At 40.8% G+C, this 14,969-nt stretch overlaps 1 protein-coding gene across 1 annotated transcript in view; it reads left to right on the plus strand.

The window, feature by feature from the left end:
- The window catches only part of mfsd2b (MFSD2 lysolipid transporter B, sphingolipid), a 56,028-nt gene that overhangs the window by 22,174 nt on the left and 18,885 nt on the right, over nucleotides 1-14,969 (plus strand). The window contains exons 4-6 of the mRNA XM_072440134.1: nucleotides 7,476-7,599; nucleotides 8,954-9,032; nucleotides 13,267-13,460. Of these exons, the coding sequence (XP_072296235.1) occupies nucleotides 7,476-7,599; nucleotides 8,954-9,032; nucleotides 13,267-13,460 (397 nt within the window). The remainder of the gene's footprint in view (nucleotides 1-7,475; nucleotides 7,600-8,953; nucleotides 9,033-13,266; nucleotides 13,461-14,969) is intronic.

The raw sequence follows: 14,969 nt of genomic DNA on the forward strand, positions 1-14,969 counted from the left end.
TCTCAATAAACGTGAATAACCATTAAATTGTGACGTCTTTTCTGACAATAATCCTAACGCTAACATTTGACATCGTAACATCCATAATCGCTCGCAAACTAACGACAGGATTTTGATCAATCGACGAATATCTGGCTGGATTATTTTGCCGTCTCGCGTGATGAGGACGGTGGCGTGACTCGTTCTGTGATTGCTCGTGGCCAGAGGCACTTTAAAGCTGTGAAGTGTTAAAGCCGGTGGTGTTGGATGCGGCCCGAGCGGGAGCCACGAGCGGGAGCCACGAGCGGGAGCCACGAGCGGGAGCCACGGGCGGGAGCCACGGGCGGGAGCATTAAAATTCAACAAAAAAAAAGTTCCTCTCATTTATTGTTGCTTGTCAACTAAAAACAATTGTGACTTAAGATAATTTCCTCTTGAGATGTCATCGATTTACAAACAGGAAGTACAATTATAAACCTAAAAAATTTGCTATACTTGGATAAAATGTGTATTTTTTGCGAAATTTTAAATATATTTATCATCTTGAGTTTATTTTACTTGTCCAACCTAGAGTCGTCCAACCTGTCAGAGGCGATTAACCTTGCAGCTACTCAGTTCACCCGATCGATAATGTCTTGATTATCGAGCGCTGTTTACTGACCGCAAAGCTCCTCATGGGTCAGAATCGCTTCACGCTCTTATATGTGGTTGTAGTGTGTCTATTTGTTCCTTTTATGTTCCTTTTTACCGCTCAAACAAACTAAAGTCAGATTAATAAAGTCGTTTCAAGTCGGTTACTGTTACCTTTATTGCAATAATATTGGAACATAAATACATAATTGAGAGTGGAGATAATGCGGCCTAAGTCCTCAAAAGGTTAAAATTGGATATTTTACCTTGAAAATGCTCCTAGTTCTAAATAGGACGGCGTGTTTTTTTTGTCCTTGACCCATTTTAACTCATTTCACATTATAAACAGCACAATTTGTCCCTCCGCCTTTGCACAGTCCTATTTATTACGTATATTATTATCATGTTACAACACATTTAGAAAAACCCTCAAGGGCAGACATTTGGGTGTTTTATGTTGATATACTACAAGAGTTAAAAATTGTTTTATCTGGATTTGAGTGATTTGGTGATGTTAAAAAAAGCTGAGCAGGGAAAAGTACACATTCCAGTTCCTCGCTCCGATGCCTTTAGATTGAAAATCACTTCCGCGTGAAAACAGTGTCAAAAACAGTGTCCAGACCGAAACCTTTGAAACCGTTTCCATCTGGATTTGAGAGTTTTTTTTGCTTCAAGATATTTGATCGGCTTCTTCATTTTCAATAATTACCCGGGTGAAAAGTACATTTTCCCCTCTTTTTCTACCGTTCAGTTCAAACACAGTGAGAGCCAGATAACACGCAGCTTTCCGTTGATGTGGCGCACGTGTGAGGTTCACTGGTGGCAGGAGGTTATTAAATCTAATTCGCCCATAAAAGCTTTGCAGTCCAAATGAAAGACGAGGCGGCGAGTCATTTCACCAAACCAAAAATTAGAGGAAGATCAGCTCTTTCGTATCCCCGCCCGTTATTTTAGGATTATGAGACGCGGCGTGAACAGATTACTCGATTACTGACAGTCGTGTAGTTAAATGTGACAGTTTACCACCAACGGCAAACGAATATCTTATTGTTGTTTGCGAGCTTTTTGGAAATCTCATCAGCGAATGGAGTTAATGCTGCGTTCCATGTTGAATCGTGATTAATGTGTTTTGACTTTGGAAGAAGAAATATGGCTGTTTTAGTGTTAAATGAAGCTATTTTATTTCATTATTTGTTTTTGTAAAGGAAAAAAGAAACATATACAGAAAATATAAAAAATATATATTTATTTATTTATTTGTATTTAGCCTACAATGAACTATAACCATTTCAAATAGAGTGCAAAGTCAAATTGTGCAGTACAAAGTATGCATAATGTATATTCTGGGGCATTAAAATGATTGAATTTTGAACATTAATCTGTATTTGTGTAATTGTTTTTATCTTACACTTATCTTTACATATGTTAAGTTATATACTAAACCAACCAAGGATTTTGCAAAAATTCAGTTTAACTTTTTCTTTTTTTCTTTTTTGATGAGAACAACCAAGACTAAGCAACAACATTAAAACCACACAAGAGAAAATAAATAAGTGGCATCAAATAGTTTAAGTCTTTCAATGTATTATAAAATGTATGTGGGATTGAATCATTATTATTATTATTACAATTTTTTTTTTACATATCTCAGTAACAATCTTGACATTTTTATTTAACCAGGAAAGTCCCACTGAGATGTAGCATTTGTATTTGTTGAGGTTTAATCAACGGACAAATAACATAAAACGAGTGCATAAATATCACTTTATGCCCTTATTTTAAAGGTGACACAACTTTTGTAGCACTTGTCAACACAAACTCACTATAGTATCTCCATTAATTTACATATGTATGTATTTATTCTTATTTGTTTACTTTTATTTTTATCTTATAGCCTATTCCTATGTTTATCCTACAGCAGATTTGAATCGTTCCTTTTCGACTTTATATAGGTCGTTTTATCATTGTTTTATGTTGCACCGCATCACCGGCAATGGCAATAAACCTTTTCTGATTCGGATCCTGACATTTTGACACATGTCCCGTCTCCTCTGCGCACTCGTATCGGCGTGACGCTGCGACTCACGCTCCCGCTCGACTGCTGCCTCCGTGCTTCTCTTCTTTGTCCAGAAAAACAAAGAGGAGGCGAGAGAAGAGACGCTGCTAGAAACGACCCCACGCGCTCGCCCCTTTCGCTGTTTTGTTTTGCTGTTTACCGAGGCGGGACGGGCGAGGGCAGGGGTCAGGTCAGGCGTGTGGGTTTTGCCGCGCTTGCCGAAATTCCTCTGGGCCTTTTTTCCCCCCCTTTTTTCCCCTCCACCTGTGAAGAGAAACGGGCCGTTCACCTCAGCACTTTGTCGAGATGAATAGCGCGAAAACACAGACGTGAGCGACAATATCCAGGTGTAAAATGAGTAGTTTGTACCTGAAAAATGAGACGGAAGATTGACATTTTAACCAGATTTTACCGTATTTTCTGGACTATAAGTCGCACCGGAGGATAAGTCGCACCAGCCAAAAAATGCTTAAAAGAGAAGAAAAAAACATGTATAAGTCGCACTGGAGTTTAAGTATAAGTATAAATTAAGGAAAATACGGTAGTCACATTTGTCGACCATCCGATCCGTTACATGTATTTTTTGTATTGTATTATTGTCTGACTTTGAATGTGTTTTTTGCAAAGAACTTTGGTGCGAAAATTAAATGACTTGACTTCAAATTGACAGCATTTTTAATAGATCTTTCATACACATTCTGCCTGGACTTTTTAAAAATGTTAAAACAAAATCTGAATCTACATTTTTGAGATGTTGGCGTCAGCGTTGAAATCTCCAAACAGCAACTTTGTTCCTCCCATTTGTTCACCTAAATTAGTCTCGGCAACGGAAGCCAAAACTACAGTGTCCAGCCATTTTGTCCGGTTTGAAACGGCTTCGGTTTGAATTTGGAGCAATTTTTGTGGAAAATCAGTCGGTTGATTCGAAACTACAAAGAACAACTTTTGCAAATGTCATTTTCTGTCCAACTGGATCGTCACTATTTCAAACTGTAGTTTGTCTCATGGTTCAGCAGACGAGCGTGAGAAGAGACTTAAAGTGCCCCCTACAGGTCGGACGACTCATTGAACTAAAATGCAGTTAAGAAAAATATATTTTGAATTTTGCAAAAAATAATAGAAGAGTGATCACAGAATAGCACATTTTGTAGGTTTTTAATTTCACTTCCTGTTTGTAATTGATGACATCACAGAAGGAAATGGAAAGGAAAGGACAAATAAAAATACATGAGCGCAACTTTGAATTAATGTTTAGAGAGTCAAAAATGTTTCTTGAATTCTGCATAAACTTTGACTGGAATGAGCGTCCCTAGTGTGATGTCACTTCCTGTCATTTTCTACAGATTTTCTACAAGTTTTTTCCAAAAATACCTACTCGATTTATGTAAAACTATAATATATACGTACAGCAGGTATAAATACACAGAATAAAGTCAAAGTTAGAAAATCGTAAAAATAGTCATATGTCACTTTAAGCAACGGTTTCAAAATAAAACATGTCAGAAAATTGGGCATTCAAACCGCTTTGACGTGAACACTTCCTCCCATCACCTGCTGTAGCTTCCCTTTCTATCTCGAGCTGTTTTCTGACGGTGAATTATACATGAAACGTAGATCTCACAGTCTATGGACTCTCTCTTCACTTCGCCGCGTTTGTGTTTCGTGATGCATATTCATGTGCTGTCTGAAAATGCCCGAGCCCGACATCTCATAAACGCTCTGTGGGTTCTCGTGGCATTTCCGTCCCTCCCTGAAAAGATTCTTATCACACGCAAAGCCCTGCACGATCATTTAAGCAGGCATCCTACGTTTACCGTAATCTCAGTAAATGATGGCCTCTGAAAACACAACTCCTCCGGTTCTGCAACAAACCTGCAATTTGTCATCATTTTTCATCCAACAGCAGTGGAAACATGAGGATGATGAGGACTCATGCTTTCAGTACTAATAACAAACTTCCTGTATATAGTATGTACTCTACGAATAACAAACTATGTGTAGTAGAAGTAGAATCCCAGAGATCTGAACGTGCAAACTCGTCAAAGATAATCACTCAAGATTTAAGAACATGGTGAATAGGTGTACGTATGCTAACGCTAACACCTTCAGCTACATGAGGCACAGACAGAACTGTGGTAAGTGTCTGGTATGTTAACGTAACATATTAACAGTTATTTAGAAAACTATAGCATAAAGAACATGCTAACAAGTTTACCAAAGGCAGAAAAGGAGGTACTTTCTAAAGGTCTCAACTTTTCTGTCACCTCTAAACACATCCCTACAGAGGACTACATCACAGCCACTGAAACGGCAATTAGAAACAACAAAATGACTGAATCGGAGGCTGCAGACCTGAGGCTACGTGTCACAGCGACCCTGAAGAGTGCCAAACCACCTCCTTCAAATATCACATCTGAAGAGAGAAAAGCACTTTCAGCACTGGAAAAAGATCATAGCATCAACATCCTCCCAGCAGACAAGGGACGTTGCACTGTGATTCTCAATGCATCTGATTACGAAGCCAAAGTCCACACCCTCCTCGAGGACACGACCACATACGAGCGCTTGAAAAGAGATCCGACCAGTGGCTACAAGAAGAAAGTGATAGACTGTTTACAAAGGCTGGAAAAAGAGGAAGTGATAGACCGGCCTCTGTATTACAGACTGTATCCTGGTGAAGCCATGCCTTGCATTTATGGCCTTCCAAAAATACACAAAAAGGAGGTTCCACTCAGACCCATAGTGTGCAGCACAGATTCCATCACTTACAATGTGGCCAAGCATTTAACAACTATATTGGCTCCGATGGTGGGGAATTCGGTACATCATGTGGAAAACACGCACAACTTTGTGGATAAAGTGAAACATCTCCAACTGGACCCAGATGACCTCATGGTTTCATATGATGTGGTGTCCCTGTTCACCTGCATCCCAACCACTGATGCAGTAGCAGCGGTGAGGATCAGACTGCAGGAAGACACCACCCTACAGGAAAGGACCAAACTGACACCTGAACACATATGTAAACTGTTGGACATCTGTCTGAACACCACTTACTTTCAATTCCGGGGACAATTTTACAGACAGATTCATGGCTGTGCCATGGGCTCGCCCGTCTCTCCCATAGTGGCCAACCTGTACATGGAGCACTTTGAGAAGAAGGCACTGTCCTCATTCTCAGGCATAGCTCCAAAACTGTGGCTCCGCTATGTCGATGATACTTTTGTAACAATCAAGAAACAAGAGCTGGAAACCTTCTCTGATCACATCAATGCTGTGGACCCACATATTAGGTTTACAAGAGAAGACGCTAAGGAGAATCGCTTGGCCTTTCTTGATTGTTCCACGATCAGAGGAGAGGACGGGAAACTCCAAATAGAAGTATATAGGAAACCTACACACACGGACCAGTATCTGCTCTTTGGTTCCAACCACCCACTACAGCACAAGCTGGGTGTGATCAGAACCTTACAACACAGAGCTCAAGGTGTGCCCACCAGCTCAGAGGGCAAGAAGAAAGAGGAAAAACATGTCCGAAATGCCCTCTCAGCCTGTGGTTACCCCGCTTGGGCTCTCAACAGAGTGAAGAGAACCAAGAAGCAGGACAAAAGGGAAACTGAACAGAGAAGGAAGGGTGTTTCTATCCCTTATGTGTCTGGCCTGTCGGAAAAACTGCAGAGAATTTTTAGACAACACGAAGTCCCTGTTTATTTTAAACCAGGAAACACTTTAAGACAAAAACTGGTTCACCCTAAGGACAAGTTGCCGACTCAAAAACAGAGCAATGTAGTTTATTCGATCCAATGCAGTGAAGAAAGCTGTAAAGAACGGTACATAGGTGAGACAAAACAGCCTCTACACAAGAGGCTTTATCAGCACAGAAGAAATACTAGTTCAGGACCTCAGAGCGCCGTGCATCTCCATCTTGAAGCCTCTAATCACTCGTTTGAAGACGGTGAGGTGAAGGTTTTAAGCAGGGAGAAAAGATGGTTTGAAAGAGGAGTCAAGGAAGCTATTTTTGTTAAAAAAGAAAGACCTTCTTTAAACAGAAATGGAGGGCTAAGGTTTAATCTTCCTGTTATTTATAATGGGTTACTGAACCCCTGGAAAGGTAGAGGACCAGGACAAGGACATTCGGATGCTAATCAGGTACTCAGGGTGGTTGAGCCAGGGTCTCACAAAGACAAAGAGGTTTCTAATAGCCCATTAAGATTCTGAATAGGCTAGCTCGGTAGATACAAGGGGGGAGTTTCTGTTGAAACAAACAACTCTTTCTACTTCAGGAAGGCTCCTCCCAATGGGCGGGTCTTACCACAGAACAGTATTAATATCGGAGTTCTCGATCTAAATTCTTTTATTGATAATGACTCTTGGATGAGAGTCGAAACGTCTATTTTTTCAAACTGAGTCCAGATGACTACAACTGAAGCTTTTTCTACTAAGTTTACCAAAGCATCAGTTTTACCCCAAATCACTAAATCCATAGAATTCTTCTTCCTCTGTGTCACTTCTAAACAACTCCACAAACTCCAGAGGTAGAGGAAGAGCAGATTCTTCTTCTGCGTCGCTTAGAGGCTAGAGCGCCCTCTTGTGGTTGCCAGTGTGAAAATAATGAATAATATCACATATATGTCGCTCTGGAGTATAAGTCGCACCCCGGCCAAAACTATGAAAAAAGGTGCGACTCATAATAACTCAGAGGTCGTTTGTCACAGGTAAAATATTCTCCGTATGACATAACGAGACATATAATGAAGCTGTAACTGTATAATACTGAACATGAGACAATCGACTCTCTTTTCTCTTCCAGGATGATCGGCTGCACCCCGTTCCTGATAATCGCGTACTTCTACCTCTGGTTCGTCCCGCCATTCCTGAGCTGCCGCTTCATCTGGTACCTCGGCTTCTACTGCCTGTACCAGACGCTGATCACCGTAAGTACAAAGCTGTGTTCTCGTCCCCCTGGCGTGTGCTGTATGGGTGATGTGATCGGAGTGTGCGTGCGGCGCGCTGGGAATTTCACATGCTCGTCCTGACAGAAAAACTTAACTCGTTATGTAACCTTGGGGAGAGAGAGCGGGACGCGAGTCGAATGTGTATGAAAACAAGCGTCGCGATCGCAATTGGATTTGCAATTTATATTTTGATAGTAGGATTCTATAGTAACTCGTCCGGGAGCGTTTAACTATGAGAAAAGACTGAATTATGAACAGCTGAACTAAAGCAAGAATCCTGTGCGTTTCAGAACACGTTTGTAGAGGTCTAAACTACCGTATTTTCTGGAGTATAAGTTGCTCCAGCCAAAAAATGCATAATAGAGAAGAAAAACACATATATAAGTCGCACTGGAGTATAAGTCACATTTTTGGGGGGAATGTATTTGATCAAATTTAAAATAATAGATGAGAGAACATGGTGAATAGGTGTACGTATGCTAACGCTAACACCTTCAGCTACATGAGGCACAGACAGAACTGTGGTAAGTGTCTGGTATGTTAACGTAACATATGAACAGTTATTCAGATAACTATAGCATAAAGAACATGCTAACAAGTTTACCAAAGCATCAGTTTTACCCCAAATCACTAAATCCATTGAATTCTTCTTCCTCTGTGTCACTTCTAAACAACTCCACAAACTGTATAGTGTATATAGTTTATTGAAGTACATAGTGTATATAGTTGACTCAAGTATCGAGTGTATCAGCTCTTTAAGAACGGGACCCTGCCGTGGTGAGTCACCCACTTAAGCACACAATCCGCTCCGTGGTTAAATGTTAGTTTCCTAACCCACTTTAAGCTCATTGTCTGGTGAGAAACCCGATGTCCAGATGCAGCCGCTCTGACTCACTGTAAACAAATCCTAAATCGCCTCCATCAGCGTTTCTCCCCCTCGATCAATGACTGGGTAATTTATTGCACGTATGAGCGTTTTCTTTTGTCGTTATAACGGCCACGTTAATGACACGCGTGCGTCGCTTTCACGGCCGGTGTATTTTCGTCACAGGCTCGTGGTAAATTACAAAGCGAGGCCGGATATGGTCTATTCTCCGGGATCGGGCGGCGAGGACGGAGAGACACGGAGGAGCTGAGGTTTGCGCGACTGGAAAGTGCCGAGATCGCTGTTTGTTATATATAAACACGGCGTGGCTGCGTTTTCCCCGGAGCAGGGCGGAGCAGGGCGGATCAGAGCGCCTCGCCCGTCACTGTCAGAAATAAACTGCCAGTACAGTAACGTAAAGTAAAGTAAAGCTCATTGCTCTTTGTGTTTTTGTGTGCGTCTCTCCAGTGTTTCCATGTGCCTTACTCGGCCCTCACCATGTTCCTGAGCACGGAGCAGAAGGAAAGAGACTCTGCCACTGCCTACAGTAAGAGCAACGTCATGTACTGTGTAATAAACCTGAACATAAGATGCATGCGCCACCTCGAAATAATATTACTCAGGTGGAAGTACAAGGTAGTTGTCCACGAAATGACCCAAGTAAGAGTACAACAGTATTTACTTGAGTTAATGTGACTGCAAGGACTGAAGATTAGACAATAATGCACAAAATCTGGTGTTTTTAAAAGAGATTAATGTTGTGGACAGGTGGGTGATAAATAATGTGTATTGTTGTGCAGATATATATGCAAAATGATGTATAGTGCGCGGTCTATAAGTAGAACTGTTGATAAAAATGAGAAGTTCATTGTAATCTGCCAAACAAAGGTGTAAAGTTTGTGCTGTTTATTGTACATTTATGTTTTGTGCGACACTTGAACCACAATCACGACAAACGGACACATTTTAACAGTTTGAGATATTTGTTTTTATTTATGTCGCCCGCCTCTACTCGAGACTTCATCACAGAAGAGTAACCTTAACCTTTACTCATGTACGAGTAAACGTCTAAAAACTACTGGGCAAAGTAAAGTAAAGTAAGTGAAGTAAATGTTGCGAAATATGCCAAAAAATCATACAGTTCCCTTTTTTAATTAATATTTATTGTATTAAAAACACATATTTTTGGCTAGTGGCTTTGATTTATAAGGTTCATGAACAAGATACACTTTTAAAATCCAAATGACAAATGAACTGCAGTGCCCTTTAAACGCCAATTTAATCCTCCAAACACGATACTTTTACTCTCGATAGACCTGTCCATTAAATAAAAAAGCTTACCATCGACAATTTTAAACATTTGATCATGATTTGATTGAAACTGGATTTATTGCACGGCTCTGATTGAAGCTAGAACAGAATAAGAACATTTAAATCTTTCAGCGTGTGTCACTGTGTTATTAGTGACCAGAAAAGGCCGTACGAGCAGAATTGCAGCCACGTCTTTGCCAGTTTGCCCCCTGAGGCAGCTCCGGGGCGTTCACTGCAGCTCATCATCAGTGCGTCCGAGGAGAGACTGACCTTCAGGCCGTTTGTGGGAAGCAGGAAATGGAGCCAGCGGCGAGTGGGGCTGTTGTCAACAGAAGAAACAAACAAAAACAACTATGTACCGTATTTTCCGGACTATAAATCGCACCGGAGTATAAGTCGCATCAGCCAAAAAATGCATAATAGAGAAAAAACAAAACAAAAAAAACAACAGACAATGAAGACAAGGTCACTTAGAGCCTAGAGCGCCCTCTTGCGGTTGCCAGTGTGAAAATAACAAAAAATATAGCCGCAAGCGGCAATGATCGGCCCTCGCCACGCCGCCGCCACGCCGCAAGGGGAGGGGGCGCTAACGCGCCCCAATTGTCCTTTTATTACGCCTACTGCTGAATCTGTGACGCTGTCACATCTTCTCCCCTTTGTTTTACCATCAAAAAGCAATTTTATTTTGAATTCTTGGCAAAATGTGCGGCTTTGCCGCACAGACACCGTGACTCTTTGAATAAAAATGTGGATAACTTTTGATGGTCCTGAAGATGAGTCTCACCAAATTTCAGGTTAATATGTCTAACGCCCTAAGAGGAGCTTGTGAAAGTCTAAAGTGTAAACATGTTCTGGCAATTTCCCCATTGGAATAACATGGAAGGTTTCGGTCATCGTTACGGCAAAACCATAACAATTATGACATGGGTCTAATTGACTTTTTTGATGGAGATGCCAAAATTGAGTTGTGTGTCAAATTTCATATAATTTCGCAAAACTAAATATTTAACCTCCATCTAAAATCTGTAGGGGGCTCTGTGGCTCCAAATTAATTTATTTCACTTCAAGTAGGTTTAGGGCAAAGAGTTTAACAACTGATTCTAATTTGACGCAATTCGGACTTTATCTGCGCAAACGGCAGAAATGTTAAATTTGGGAGATTTCTGAAATTCTTGCTACAGTTTGCGGCTTCGCCGCACAGAGACCGTGACAGGTATCAATGTAATTTGGATAACTTTTGATGTCCCACTCCTCAGTAGCATTTTCACCAAATTTCAGCTTTTTAGGGCCAACGCCCTGGGAGGAGTTTGTAAAAGTACGACGTTTGGAAAAACTCCAAAGTCATGTTTAGCCATTTTGGAAGCAATATGGCCGACATTTGGTTGGGCGGACGGCGTTGCCGTAATAATATTTTTTACTTCTCTTGTCACCATCTACCTCTGCGCCAAATTTCATGATTCTACGATCAGATTTTTTTTGGGTAATTTCCCATCTCTCAATGCATTTTTGGTACATTTGGGGGCGCTGACGCGCCATTTTTTTTTATTTTAGAAAAGGGAAATAGCCAGAATGTAGAGAGGCACGATTTTTAGAGGTGTGCAAATTTTTGTGACTTTTCGTCAATGTTCACTGGGTGAAGAATAGGGGGGTTGGTCCCGAGAAGAATGAAAGAAAGAAGAAGAATATTCCGATGCGAAAACAATGTTTCCCATTTTTCAAATATCATAAACTATACATTTTCGGAAAGCGCTCGCGCTTTCCTACCTCATGGTGTGGGTCCCTGGTCACTGACGGGTACTTTCGTTAATTTTGAGTGGGCTCCGCCCACTTAGTGTTTTTGGCCCTCTATACAGTAATAATGTTCAATTTTTGCATTACATGCTTATATGCACGGAACATGCAAGAGATGGGGAACGTATTCGTGAGCTACTTAGCGCAAATGAGTGCTTTATATGGGGATCAATGTAAAGCGCTCGTTTAGTGCGCACTTTTGCACGGGCTTCGCCCGTTTACAACGGTAATGTTCCATTTTCCTACTACTAATTAGGAGTGCGTTAGTGAGTGTTTGGAAGTGGGCGAGCGCACTTTCGCAGCCGTGCTTTGCATGGCCTTACGAGATTAATAGGCCTCTCGCCAGCTTGTGGCGCTCGGGCCTAAATATCACTTATAAGTCGCTCTGGAGTATAAGTCGCACCCCCCGGTCAAAACTATGTAAAAAGGTGCGACTTATAGTCCGTGTTTCCTCATCTCGGTCGTGGCACATATGAATCCATAAATTAAATCAAAGAATGAGTTGTGTAATAAACATTTTTTGTCAACCCAGCGACTAAAGCCCCGCCCACTGGACTAAGACACCTCTGACTGAGCCCCGCCCACTGGACTAAGACACCTCTGACTGACGGATCGACCCAGCGACTAAAGCCCCGCCCACTGGACTAAGACACCTCTGACTGAGCCCCGCCCACTGGACTAAGACACTTTTGACTGACAGATCGACCCAGCGAGTAAAGCAGGAAGAGAGAGGTAAACGACAGATGAGACAAAGCAGGACTGTGTTTTCTCTTCAATCGTTTCGTATTATACAAGAAAAACGATTAGCGCGGTTTTATTGATTCACAAACGCATACAGTTCTAATAAACAGCATCTTCATGAGTGAAAAGGCAGGTTGAACTGTCGAGTCGCTCCGTGTATTATCTTTTCTACTGCCGCTGCCTATAAATCCATAATCCAGATAAAATCATTAGTTGACTAATGGGAAAATTGATTGACTAAGACGCCAAACGACTAAAGCCCCACAGCAATAAGAGAGAGCTAAACAATAGACTCATGTTTGTATCAATGCACAGAAAAGCTACAGAAATATATATTTAATTGAAAATATCACTACTGTTGATACTGTGGAGGTATGCAAAGTTATGATATATTTAGTAAATTTTCTATAATTATAAACAAAAATAACATAAAACAGAGTCTCCCGAAAATGGACACATTTGAAAAATTCTGGACTAAATGGGAAATAAATGTTGGACTTTTTATGTCATAATTTTATTTGTTTTGTCAATTGTGCATTTATTTATTATTATTATAATCATTTAAATATTTATATCTGTTTTTCTTTATTTATATTATTATTTAAATATACATTATATGGCCATGTTTCTTGTCCATTTTTCTCATTTTCGAAAACTGAGAAACTGAGAAAAAGTTTCAAATAAAAAACATAAAAAAGAGACTCCCAAACAGTAACATTTCGGCCCTTTTGTAGTGGATTTTATGGTTCATTTACGATTCAAGACATATTAGACACCTTTTGGCACATTCCCGATGCAATGTCAAAATACCGTCCGCACGGCGTCATCGAGATATCGCGAAACACGTTGAAATATGTTGAAATATTCCTCTTTTTTTGTCCATACCGCGCCTCTTTTGTTCACCTTTCACTAAACCGCCCGTCGTGGCTGTGTGGCAGGAATGACCATGGAGGTGATGGGGACTCTGGTCGGCGCCGCTATCCAGGGCCAGATCGTCGCCAGTGCTCACACCCGAAAGCACTGCCACAACATGACCGCCGCCGCTGCCGCTGCCGCCAACGGTTTCCACGGCAACATCAGCCGCGCCGAGATCGTCCGGAGCCTGGCGCGCTCCCAGGACCTGTCGCAAGCAGTAAGTGTCTCGCCGTGTGCGACTTTGGAAAGAGTTTTACCTCCAAAAATGTTCAGCGTGGCTCCTCGGAGAGTTCCACGAGGACATTTTCTGCTTCTGTAAAACTGAATCGATAATGTGAAGCAAGACAGAGCAGAAAGTAAGGTTTGAAGCTGTAGGTTAGAGCGATGTCACTCCCTAAAGACAGAAGAAGAAGAAAAGAAAGATTTGTCCAAGTAAAACGGAGATTTTTGCAAACTTAGATGATCTTTACTCCATTCGTTTCAGTAAAAAGTAAACAAAGGTAGTTTTAAAGTAGAGCAATGTTATTCCTATACCTGAAAAAATACAATAAAAATCATGTGTCGTTCGCTAAAGAATAATACATTTTCTCATTTTCTTTCAAGTTAAAAAATAATTGATTTCCCACTTTAAGCTTTGACATTACATCCACATTTAACTCCTCGTTTTCTTTGTGATTTTCTTTCCCTAAATTACCTTTATTGTGTAATTTTTTCGTTGTTAACTTATGTTTAGCTTGTTTAGCGCTTAGAACAACTGATAGTCCATGTTTTCCCATCGTTAAAAGCAGTTTATCAACGAAAGCTCGTAATTGTAAGCCTGGTTGTCAGAATAGTAAAGCCTACATTAGTGTCTTATGCACCAAAGCGCCAGGAGAGTCTCTTCATGGTCTTCATCAACAAGAAGCTCAATGTGAAGTTGAGTTTATTATTAGATTGTGCTGTTATGCGCTTAAAAATCGTCTCCAAATGACATAGAAATGCTAACTACAAGCTACGTGTGTTGATTTAGCTGAACGTTGGAAAGTTAAACATGGCTTTGATGGACGGAAAGAACCATTGTGCCTTTAACTCGCCGTCACGTTTGAGGCTTTTTTTAAATGGTGGGAATGGGAGAAGGAGCGCCCCGTTTGAAATGTGAGCTCGGCAGTGCAAACGCTGTGGTCCTCCGCGGTCTGTTTGACGTTAGGGCTATTTGCGTCGCATTTGTGGGACTTCGAGTTTCGAACTTGCGGCTAAAATACGGGATCGATCCGCTGCGAACAAGCGAATAGTGAATTTTTCTGTCGAGTAGTGATTAGATGTCATGACTAATACAGCCTGCGGGTAGAAAAATCCTTCAAAAAAGTCATTTGAGACGCGGCCAGGAGCAGTAGCGTTTGATAAAAGATGGTTTTAACATGTCAGTTCATTTCTCACTGAATATGCAGGAAGTAAAGGCGTGATACTGAGTCGTTTTTGTTGAAAATAAACGTTTCACTCTGCTAAGGGACGGATTAACCTATACGTGTAATTTGGATTTTTAATAACTTAAATATATAAATAAATAAATACTACTTTAACACGATGCAGATCTTAAAAATCTAAATACGGCTTTTTTGTTATGTATTTTGGTGACGTCAGTGTTAATTTGTTATGCTATTGTGTGATAGAATATGCTTTTCATATTTAATGTGAAGATGTTTATTTTATTTATTTTATTTATTTTATTAGCTTATTAGCTTATTAG

This window comes from Eucyclogobius newberryi, unplaced genomic scaffold (assembly GCF_026437365.1).
Source record: "Eucyclogobius newberryi isolate DKJ021-1_F unplaced genomic scaffold, fEucNew1.0.hap1 SCAF_1, whole genome shotgun sequence".
Lineage (NCBI taxonomy): Eukaryota > Metazoa > Chordata > Actinopteri > Gobiiformes > Gobiidae > Eucyclogobius > Eucyclogobius newberryi.